General features: G+C 45.9%; 1 protein-coding gene across 1 annotated transcript; it reads right to left on the bottom strand.

The window, feature by feature from the left end:
* Positions 1-1,885: 1,885 nt before the first annotated feature.
* On the bottom strand, positions 1,886-6,151 carry cibar1 (CBY1 interacting BAR domain containing 1; the record flags this gene model as incomplete). Its single annotated transcript, XM_080527193.1, has 8 exons — positions 6,018-6,151; positions 5,248-5,482; positions 4,794-4,862; positions 4,196-4,312; positions 3,690-3,794; positions 3,386-3,499; positions 2,129-2,230; positions 1,886-2,011 (listed from the first exon to the last, which is right to left on the bottom strand). The coding sequence occupies exons 1-8, from the start codon at positions 6,044-6,046 to the stop codon at positions 1,886-1,888; spliced, it is 897 nt and encodes a 298-aa protein (XP_080383319.1). The 5' UTR covers positions 6,047-6,151.
* Between the last annotated feature and the right edge of the window lie 5,735 nt (positions 6,152-11,886).

Raw genomic sequence — 11,886 nt, 5'->3', positions numbered from 1 at the left:
TCTTGTTTTAGTCACACCTTCTAAATTCCCCCCCCCAAAAAATATATTTCACGTGCCAGTTAAATTTTAGATTTGGTTTAAGCTTATTCCCTTTTGAAAAGGAGTATTGTAATGAATTAAAATGTTACTAGGCATACATGCCTCTTTTTCTAAAGAAGAATTGTTGATTTTATCAGTCAGTTTTAGATTTGTTTTCCAAGTTATATCCTTTTAAAAGGAGCATTGTAATTCATTTTAACATGTTCAAATGTTACTAGGCAAACATTCTACACTGTGTTCAGAGACTCAAGAAATAATAAAACAGCTGTGTTTATGCTGAAAACCTGTGTTTTTTTTCCACACATAAATATGATCAGGAATCGATAAAGAATCAGATCGATAATCTGAATGGATAATGGCATCGGTATCAATAACATCTTTTCAATTCCCAACCCTACACCCCATGTATACGGACTACCTAAACCTTAAGCTCACAGCCACTTTACTTTTACTTGAACTATCTATTTTATTTACTATTTGTACTGCTAATAGTATCCGGTCTTATTTGTCATTTATATCCTGTACTATTGTCACTTTTTAAATCTTGAATTATGCCTATTGCCTTATTGTCTTGTGCTGCAATGTCAGGAACCGAAGCCTAATCTTACCTTAGGCTTCGGTTCCTGACATTGCAGCACAAGACAATAAGGCAATAGGCATAATTATTATAATACCGTTATTGATACTGATGCCATTATCAATTCAGATTATCGATCTGATTCTTTATCGATTCCTGATCATATTTATGTGCAGAAAAAAACACAGGTTTTCAGCATAAACACAGCTGTTTTATTATTTCTTGAGTCTCTGAACACAGTGTAGAATGTTTGCCTAATAACATTTGAACATGTTAAAATGAATTACAATGCTCCTTTTCTAGGCTGTGGCCTAACTCTCTTTCTCCTTTCTCTGTTTATGACTGGGGAGTGTGTGTGTGTGTGTGTGTGTGACTCAGTGGGTTTATCTCTGATGGACAACTTCTCTATGACTCACACACACACTTTATAGGATGACTCACTGCTATGCAGGCCATTTATATGACACACAGATGTGTGTGTGTTTGTTGCATATGCGTGTGTGATGTGTGTGTGTGGTGTACTGAGTTGATGACTCAGGTGATGTCAGGAGACAACATGGAGCCATACGCTGTCTCCTCCCCTCCCCTCCTTCCTCCCTCAGTTCATCTCTAGTATGAATGAGGGTTTAATTAAATAATAACACCAGAGAATCTCAGATTTATCTTTAATATTGTCACGGTATGTGCAGTTGTTAGTGTGTGTATACAAACTGATGTAATACTAATAATAACATCATGTAATGATTTGATACTAATACTAACATAATCAAATGGCGTGTGGTGTGTTCTTGGCACTAGAATATAAATGAGTTAACTAAACCTTGTTTAGATGAATACTGGGGTAACACTGGAACCTCCCACAGTCAGTCTGAATATTACCATTCATATCAGCTAATTCACCTACAACACTGCCCACAAACCTGTGTGTGTTGTGTGTGTGTGTGTGTGTTTGGCACGCATGTGTGTGTTGGCCGTGTGTATGTTTGCTGCATATATGTGTGTGTGTTTGCCGCATATATGTGTGTGTGTGTGTTTGGCATGCGTGTGTGTGTTTGGCATGTGTGAGTGTGGGTGTGTGCGGCGTCTATGATATGCAGTATCCAGTGGCCAGGAGGACGCATACACACACACGCTACACACACGCTACACACACACACCCTCCCCACATACACACACACACTACATACACCCTCCTTACATACACACACATACACACACACACACACACACACACACACACACCCTCCCAACAACACATCACAGCTGATGTTAGTTTTCATTGTCAGTGACCTCCTCCAGATCGTCGTCGTCTTCATCATCATCATCATCTTCATCTTCCTCCTCCTCCTCCTCCTCCTCCTCTCTTCTTCTCTGTCTGCTCGGAGTCCTTTGTTGCTATGGAGACGAGTCATAACAACGTGTCAGTGACGTTAAGGCCCAGTGGTTAAGGCCCCTCCCGCAAACACACACGCACTCACATGCACACATACTCGTGTACACACACACACACACCTGCTGGGTGCCCGTATGGCTGAGGGAGGTCCCGGTGCGGTCCAGAGAGATGACCTCCAGGCGGGCCTGGTAGTCAGGGGGGTGCAGCATGCTCCGGAACACCTGACAGAACAGCACAGAACTACTGATTTTCAAAGAAAAAAAAGATCATAACAGAGAGTGCTGAGGGGGGAGAGAGAGAGAGACAGACAGAGCTAGGGGTGGGCATCAATGATCGATGATCGATTAATTGATCGATAAGGTCTTGGTCGATCACAAAATATTTTGCTCGATAATCCTATTATTATTATTATTATTATTTTATTTTTTATAATAATAATGGAAATTAGTTTGTCCACGTTATGTGTGAGAAATGAACTTTGCATTTGCCTTCGCAATGAATTTCGCAACGCAGTACGGCATGACGGAAGTTCCCGTACGTTAGTGTAACCTGACCTCCAGTAATAGGTGCACGATCTCCACTACTTCCTTAAAGGCACCTTGCATGTTTAATTGATTAATCAGCTGTGCGGTAAACTGTTGGAACACACACTGCTTGGAAAATGGCGAAGCGAGCGAAACGAAGCTTGGTGTGGGAGCATTTTGATCTGAAAGGCGACCTCGTTCATTGCAAACACTGCGCAGTGACCTATAAATATAATACGACGACGACCCCAATGAAATACCACCTGCGGCTGGCCTAACTGTCACCAGATTGCGTTCGTCTCTCACCCCTGAACATGTTAACATGATCATCTTTTTGAACAAGAACCAGTAGGGCTGCCGCCTACAGTCTCTCGCTGGAGTTTAAATTTAAGTTAAGCTGGACGCTCTTAAGGACACTAACGTTTTCAGTCATCCTCCTATTTGTGAGTAACTGTTTTTTTACTGCTCCTATGGTGAGTTACTTATTTTCTATATTTTTATTTATAATGTAAAATGTGTTTTTAAGTTAAACAATTTAGGCTACTCACTGCCTTGTTTAAGAGGATTGTTATCTGACTGTAGTGTCTAGTTAATGTGAACGAATGAATGTGTGCATTGTGCAATTCTGCAATAGCAACACAAATAAAGTTTTTTCCCCAAGGAAAACATGCTTGTTATTTCTGCCCTAGTTTTTTTTTTTTTTATGAAAAAAAAGCTTATTGATTAATCGATAATTGATCGTTAATTCTTACGATTATCGGAAAAAAAATGTTGATCGTTTGCCCAGCCCTAAGACAGACCGACAGACAGACAGGCAGGCAGGCAGGCAGACAGACAGGCAGACAGACAGACCTCCAGGTCCTCAGTCTCGTCGATGGTGTGGATGTGTTGGTAGGCGGTGGTGTAAACCTCCAACGCTTTGGCATGGAAGGACATCTCCACCGTCACAAACTCCCCCAGGATCTTCTACAAGGAGGGGGGAGGGAGGGGGAGGGGAGGTTATATATAAGATATACATTTATGTTACAATTGTTTGTGATGCTTTGGGAATATGAATTTGTTCGATCATGCCAATAAGGCCAATTGAATTGAATTGAGAGAGAGAGAGGAAGAAAGAGAGACACATGCAGAGAGATACAGAGAGAGAGAGAGAGACCTTGATATCTCTGATCTTCTGCTTCTCAAACTCGTCGATGGTCTCCTCCAGCTGTCTGGTGGTGCGTGTGGCATCCATGGTGGCCCTCTGCAGCTCACTCTCTGCCTGGCAACACGACCACAACCATAACCATAACCACAACACAACCACCACAACCACCTCAACCACCACCACAACCATAACCACCACCAGCAGAGAGGTACGCTAACTGTGAACTCTGGTTAATAAATCAATGAACCAATATAGATCAACATGGTACAGCATCCATACATCACCAGAGCTGAGCTCTCACCGTAGACAACCAAGACACCCACCTGTGACTGTGGGCTTGGTTCAGGACACATTTCATATTCGACTTAGGCAAGACAAGGCAAATGTATTTATTTAGCACATATTCATACAAATGAATGCAAACTCATAGTGCTTTACATAAAAACTCAAATAACAATTAAAAGTTAAAATAAAAATAGGGCATCATATACATATACATGCACACGCACGCACACGCACAGGAAGGATACGATGACCTGTCTGTCTGAGGGGTTTCTCTGCCTCATCCTCTCCAGCTGCTGCAGCTGCTTGGCCTCCCTGGTCCTGGCACTCTGCGTGGTCTTCAGGTCCTCCTAGACACACGCACGCGCACACACACACACGTATGGTGGGTCTGTAGTGTGTGAAGCCCAGTATGGTGGGGGTCTGTAGTGTGTGAAGCCCAGTATGATGGGGGTCTGTAGTGTGTAAAGCCCAGTATGGTGGGGGTCTGTAGTGTGTAGAGCCCAGTATGGTGGAGGTCTGTAGTGTGTAAAACTCAGTAAGGTTGGGGTCTGTAGTATGTGTGTATGGTTGGGGTCTGTAGTGTGTAAAACCCGCTACAATGTGGAATAGGTAAACAAACACTGCCCCTAGGTGGACATCAGATGTAACTACACCCAGCAGAGTGACCCGTGTTGATTTGCTATGGGACACAGTGACATTCATTACACATTATGATTCACGTCAAAGTAGAATAATAGAGAGCATATCACAATAGAGAGGATCAAAAACAATGCAATTTCATCCAAATATGGAGTGGTATGTTAATCGATGGTGTTCTGACAGACTCACTCTTTTGAGTTTGACAACGGTTCCGTAGCTCTTCAGAGGCTCTATAACTCTGGCTTCTAGTCTCTCCACCTGCAATGAGAAATCAGAACTACCTTCTTATCACATCTATCTTATCTTTAATATACTTCTGGGCACTTTTTCAGTACAACACCAAGCTGGTAGGAGGACAATCGCCTGAGGATAATTTAGTTAGCAAGATCAGTGTTCTTTTAAATCTCCTTAAAAACATTTTAAATAGACTAGCTTTTAACTGATTATTTGTGTGTGTTAGTATTATGTGTTTCACTGTTTTCTACTTTTATCATAGTTTTTATTTGCATATCTGTTTTATCTATATGTGTAAATCACTTTGTAACACATTGTTTTAAAGAGGTGCTGTATAAATAACGTTTTATCATTAGCATTATTATTACTATTATTGTTGTTCCTATTGTTATTAAGTGTGTATCCATACCTCTGCTTGGCGATAGTCCTGTACTTTGGCCAGTTGGTCAGCGAACTGTTTCATGCCCCTCTTCAGGTTGGGGGTCTCGGTGTCCGCGTACAGGCCGATCTCCCGCACCAGCAGGTCGGCTTTGTCCCGCAGCCGCGCCGTCTTGCGGACGTAGGCGGCGAACAGCTGGCACAGCTCCCCGAAGTGCTTCTCCACGTTGGTGATGTTCTCCTGGATCTGCCTGGTCTGGCCGTCCCTGAGGACCGCAGTACACAAGTTAGAAAACACCATGGATGAAGTTCATTTGATTATAAACCAAAGAGCATACGTGTCGCAGTAAGATGGTTAGATGTTGGAAGGAAACTGGATTGATTTGCGATTATTAAACGAGCTAAACATCTGTATCATCAACATAGATACATCAAAGAATCCAGTCCGCTCTCCTACTTCAAACGATCTCCTAAACCCCATCTTTTAAAAACGTACTTTTAATCTTCCACATCACATCTTTAACTATTGTTACTTTTGCTGACTGTGCTTTTGTTTGACTTGTTATCTATCTTGTTCTCTTCATGGAATTTGTGTATTTGAGTCCTGAGGAAAAGCGCTATACAAAATAAATGCATTATTATTCTTATTCTTAAAATGTTTTAGACACGCATGCGTTTCGCATTTTACACACATCTAGACAGCTATGCGGGTACCAGCAGATTTGTGTGTGCTGCGTGTTTATTTTTTGTACTATTATTAATACTATTAGTAATAGTATTACCAAGTTCATCATGCCTTACCTGGCCCTGGCATCGGGCGTTCGCAGCATGACTGCTGGGTAAATAAATGGTGATAACCCGGTAAAAGACGACAAACACCAACGTTACGGTAAGCTAAACAACCGATGCGGTACGTGGAGTTGACGTTTTGCTGTCTGCTGTTGTGGTTAGGGTTAGCTTGTTGGCTAATATCGTCTCAGGCTAGCACGCCAGGAAGCCGTTACCATGGAGTTTCTCAGTTATTTCCGGTGAAACAAAGCATGATGGGAAATGAAGTCGTTGAACGCTTTGAGACTCAGGTTTCCCCGTTGACCCTTACTACACAGCTTACTATGGCCACGTTGGACCAACTAAATGCCCCTGGTTTACTGGTTAATTGGTTTATTATTGTTTATTTTATGTATTATTAACTTATCCGGGGGACCACGTTCTCGTTTCCAAGGGTGCCATGATTAGAAAATATATACATCAGTAATTAGCGGGGTTTTTCCGCCATCTGCTGTTACGCATCGGATCGGGATTCCACTGTTTACATCCACGCAACTTTCAAAAGCTGTCAACTGAAACCTAGCAACCGATGCGACGGCATTTTCAATTCCACACACCGGCGTATTTTCGCCTCATTCATTTTCTTCTGAGGCTTACATTTGGACATAATGCCGCATCTCTCGCGACTTTTGCTGCAACATAGATTTCAGATCCGCAGACACGCACAACTTTTGACTCGACCAATCCCAGACGAGCTCTGCGCGACGCTAGGTCTCCAGCTGCTGCCGGCTCCCTTGATCTTATTGATACCAATTTTATACTGGTATGCCAGGAAGGTAACTTTTGTCACTTGACTGATTGTTTGAGGGGTGTATGCAGGAATGGATGCCAGCTATAATTACACAAGGTAATTTAGGTTGGAACTTAGTAGACTTTTGATTAACTGAGGTTGACACATTTATTTACAATATACTAATTTTAATGAAACATCTAGGCTACCCCTTGATTTGAAAGGATATGATTTATCGATACCTTACTGTCTTACTGGGCTATGACGTGATGTAATGATTAAAGCACTTTGAGCTGCAAAGTGCTTTAAGTGCCCCCCCCCCCCCCCCCCCACACACACACACACACACACACACACACAGGTTGGAGTCCCCAGGGCAGTTCCGATGGGGACGCCTCCCACTCTGCCCCAGCCGACCCCAGAGCGGCCAGTGCCCGGCGGTGATGTCAAGCCCCCCGCCCACCTCCTCACACCCACGCATGGACATCTTATGGTAGGCTGCTGTAATCCTCCTCACACCCACGCATGGACATCTTATGGTAGGCTGCTGTAATCCTCCTCACTCCCATGCATGGACATCTTATGGTAGGCTGCTGTAATCCTCCTCACACCCATGCATGGATATCTTATGGTGGGCTGCTGTAATCTGTGGAGGCCGAATTCCTTTAGGCCTCTCGTGATTTTTACGTATATATCACTAATATGAAATATTTCCCAAATATGATAATTTAGGGTTCATTTTTTAATATACATATATGAATAGATAGTTCTAACGTATTGCATAAGAACTGTAGATGTTGATGAGGAACTTTCTCAACCCAAAGGTGTCCCCCAGGCTGACTTCAGGTTCACCACCACCTCTCACCACAGGGGGGCCACAGTCACCCTCAGTGGGGCTCTGCAGACCACCCAGCCAGCCCCTTCCCTAGAACCTGTCTGAATTGACCCCCCCCCCCCCGTACCAGTTCCATGTCTAGCTAGAATACTTTAAAACAAACAAAAAACAATGTTATTAAAGTTAAAGTAAAAAATGTGTTTACACAGGCCTGTGTGTGTGTGTGTGTGTGTGTGTGTGTGTGTGTGTGTGTATGCTATACACAGTATATCAGGCACGTGCCGTGAGCTTTTAGATTGGGTAAGCATAAGATATAGAAATACACATAATTACACATACACGCTATCAGTGAACGCAGTTTCAAGGAAATGCAATTTTGATGCCCTAGAGCCCGCTAATAAACTGTAGTGTCACTTTGTGATCAGATTACCAAAAACAAAAAAACAGTTGCCAGTTTCGACTATATCAGGGGTGCTCATTGTTCAATCTTTTTTGAACCAAGATCTTTTCAAGTAGCCAGCCTGCTGAAATCTACAAGTCCAGTTTCAACATCGCAAACGCACACATGCACAACACAGACACACACCGTTTCCATCCTCCATAGTAAACTCACAACACACTTTCTTTTCACACTTTGTCACACAGGCACTTGACATCACATCACAAACCCTCCCTCTCTATCTCTCTCAAACACTTTTGGTCCAGAACCAATGGCACGGACAGCGACATTAGGCCTATCTCAGCGATTGATTAAGCAGCTCTCTCTCCAAACACAACGGCACAGGCCGACATTCAAAGGTATAAGCAGAGGAAGTCTTAAATAAGAAGCCATAACCAGCAGCACAGCAGTACTCAAACCATATAAACAAGCACAGATCGCCACCAGCCTCGCGAATCATATAAATCATATAAACCGCTCATACCAGGCTTGCTGGAACCCCTAGCGTCTCTCCCTTTCTGGGTGTGAAGATCGGTGAGCGGTGGCTTCGGGCGGCATTTAGCCAGTAGTTCTGTTTTTCCAGTCCAGTCCAGTCTACGAAATCCCTTTAGGTCGCTGACAGTAATGTCCATATTCACAAAATCAAGCAAGTTATCCTTATTGATTATTATTATTTAGATCGTTTGAGCTAGCTAGCATAAGCTATTCTGCCGGGCTAGAGGTGAAATGTTAAGTGAATTTGAAAGTGATAAGAGCCAATCAGTAGCTCTTATCGGAATGAAAGAACTACTGATTGGCTGTAAGCATGCTTACCCTGGCCACATTAAACAGCGGGCTGAGGCATCGAAAAAAAATAAAAAAGACATTTTCACGCATTCGAATGTACGCGAGGGAAAGCAGAGAGAGAAGTGCTTATAATGTAACGCAATGCAAGCAGAGTAGGAAGTGCTTACTCCTGCAGGTGGCGCTAAAAATGCAACGTTAAAATGAATGACTCTGTTGTGCCTCCTAATCTGACACGCCCCCGTGAGCCTCGTTCTGGCGCCCCCTCCCGGCCGGATTGAGTGGGCCGGATCTCTGGCTCTGTTTGGAGCAGGTGTGGGCTATTACGTTTCAGCCCAGCTGTCCCAATCACCACCTGGACAGCCGCCTACTTAACCCTGCTACAGACGGAGATCCAACGCTTGGACATAACTTTCTGTATGGACCCCCTCTGACTACTCTCATCTGGATTTCCCTCCCTGGCTCGACCCCTGGACTCCCCTCTGGACTACTCTCTCATGGATCACTATCCCTGGCCCGAAAAGGATCTCGGACTTTGCTCACTAGGGTAGTATCGCAGCACATAATACAACACCCCTGACCTCATACACGCACACACACATAGTATAATTACACACCCCATAACTATCGCCTGCATCACACCTTATGTTTGTTTTTTCCACTAGTTAGTGTAGGGCCTATTTCTTTGTTTATATCATCCATAATAAATCATTATATATTCTCCTGGCCTCTGTCTCTGTTTCTCTGGGGTTCCACCACATTTGGCTTTTCCAGTTTCAAGGTGTGCATAACAGTATGTCCAAGCAATTATGAGCCAAGGTGGAACTCCAGAGAACAAGGGTGGTTCCCCGGGTATTGGGGTTCTCCCATTAGTCGTAGATTTACGCAGAGAGGTAAATAGCTATGCTACGCAACTTACCAGTCTGCAGGCCGAGCTCCAGAAGGCCTTCCCCACGGTCCAAGGCCAGATAGCCGTACTGGAGAATACCACCCGTGCCACCGTCGGGGCTGTAAATAGTCTCGAGACGAAGATGGACGCCCTGTCCGGGTCTCTCGCCTCCATCCAGCGTTCTCTGGACCTCATCGCCGCTGGCAGCAGACCACCCCCTGACACGAGTTCCATATCTGGGCAGATGACTAATCCCCCGGTCGATCCTGTGAACCCCGTTTCGCTCTATCCTCCTGTCGCTCACTGGGAACCCAGGTTAGTCAGCCCCGCTCCATTCCATGGTGACTTTGATTGTTGTCGGGGTTTTCTGACCCAGTGCGAATTAGTATTTACGCACCAGCCTTCCAAGTACTCCTCCGACGGGGCCAAGGTAGCGTTTATCATGTCTCTACTCGCTGACAAAGCGCTCAAATGGGCCATAGCCGCTGTCGGGAGCAGTTCAAGATACTCCACGGATTACCCCCTGTTTAAAGCGGAGTTCCGGTTCGTGTTCGACCACCCCCAGGACGGGCAGGATGTAACCGGCCGCTTGTTAGCCATCTCCCAGGGTTCCCGCTCTGTAGCCGAGTACATGGTCGAGTTCCGTACTCTAGCCACGGAGACAGGCTGGAATGACGGAGCCCTCCTCAGCCTTTTCCACAAGGGGTTACATGATTCCATCAAGGACCTGTTGGTGCGCGACGATCCCGGCACCCTTAATGAGCTGATTACCCTGGCCCTTAGGATGGATGCACGCCTCCAGGTACGACGCACCGACCGCGTCCAGCGAGCTGTCACGCGCCCCACTACCTATCGCGCCGGAACGACCCCGCCCCCTTCTCTGCCCATGCTGCCTCCTCTCGTGGCTACTTCCGGGGCTGGGGAGCCCATGGAGATCGGCCGCTCTCGGCTCTCGCGAGAGGAGCGAGAACGGAGGCTTCTCAACAAGCAGTGCCTGTACTGCGGCAAGGAGGGGCACATCATCCGGGCGTGTCCTGTCCGGCCAAAAGACCCAGCTCACCAGTAGGGGGCATACTGGTGAGCAACACCTCTCTCTCTCAGCCCCAGGTCACCCCCAGTCGCCTATTCCCTGCCACTCTCACCTGGGGGAAGGACACCCTGTCTGTCAGCGCCCTCATCGACTCCGGGGCTGATGGTTGTCTAATCGATGAAAACTTAGTCCACCAGGCGGGCATCCCCCTAGTCCTTCTAGACCGCCCCATCATGCCTAGGGCCATTGATGGCCGTTCCCTAGGAACTATCACCCACACCACTGGGCTTATATCTCTTACGATCTCCGGGAATCATACCGAGGAGATCCGGTTCTTTGTCCTTCAGACCCCCACGTCTCCCCTGGTGCTGGGTAGACCCTGGCTCGAGAGACATGAACCTCACATCTCCTGGGCTTCGGGCCAGATCCTAGGCTGGAGAGGTACGTGTTACGCCTCCTGCCTTCGCTCCGCCCTGTCTCCCTCTAGCGACCCCAAGTCTAAGATCACTCCGCCTGACCTCACCGGGGTTCCTCACATCTACCACGACCTAGCCCAGGTGTTCAGCAAGGACGAGGCACTCTCCCTTCCACCCCATCGCCCGTATGACTGTCCTATAGACCTCCTGCCTGGTGCCACCCTTCCTAAAGGTAGACTTTACAGCCTCTCACTCCCTGAAAAGGAGGCGATGCGTAACTACATTACGGAGTCCATCAACTCTGGTATCATCCAGCCCTCCTCCTCTCCCCTCGCGGCTGGATTCTTCTTCGTATCCAAGAAGGACGGTGGGCTCAGACCTTGCATTGATTTTCGGGCTCTGAATGACATTTCTGTAAAGAACCGTTATCCCCTTCCCCTCATTAGCTCCACCTTCGAACCCCTCACCCATGCCAAGGTATTCACCAAGCTGGACCTACGTAACGCCTACCATCTAGTCCGCATCAGGGAGGGGGACGAGTGGAAGACCGGGTTTAACACCCACCTCGGCCATTTTGAATACCGCGTCATGCCTTTTGGTCTATCTAATGCCCCTGCTATTTTCCAGGCCCTGGTCAACGATGTCCTTCGGGACATGTTAAACATTTTTGTTGTTGTGTACCTTGACGACATTCTTATTTTTTCTCGGTCCGTGGAGGAG

This window comes from Nansenia antarctica, assembly GCF_963989245.1.
Source record: "Nansenia antarctica genome assembly, chromosome: 3".
Classification (NCBI taxonomy): Eukaryota; Metazoa; Chordata; class Actinopteri; order Argentiniformes; family Microstomatidae; genus Nansenia; species Nansenia antarctica.
The sequence above is the reverse complement of the archived record's forward strand: the minus strand, read 5'-3'. Positions and strand labels throughout refer to the sequence as shown.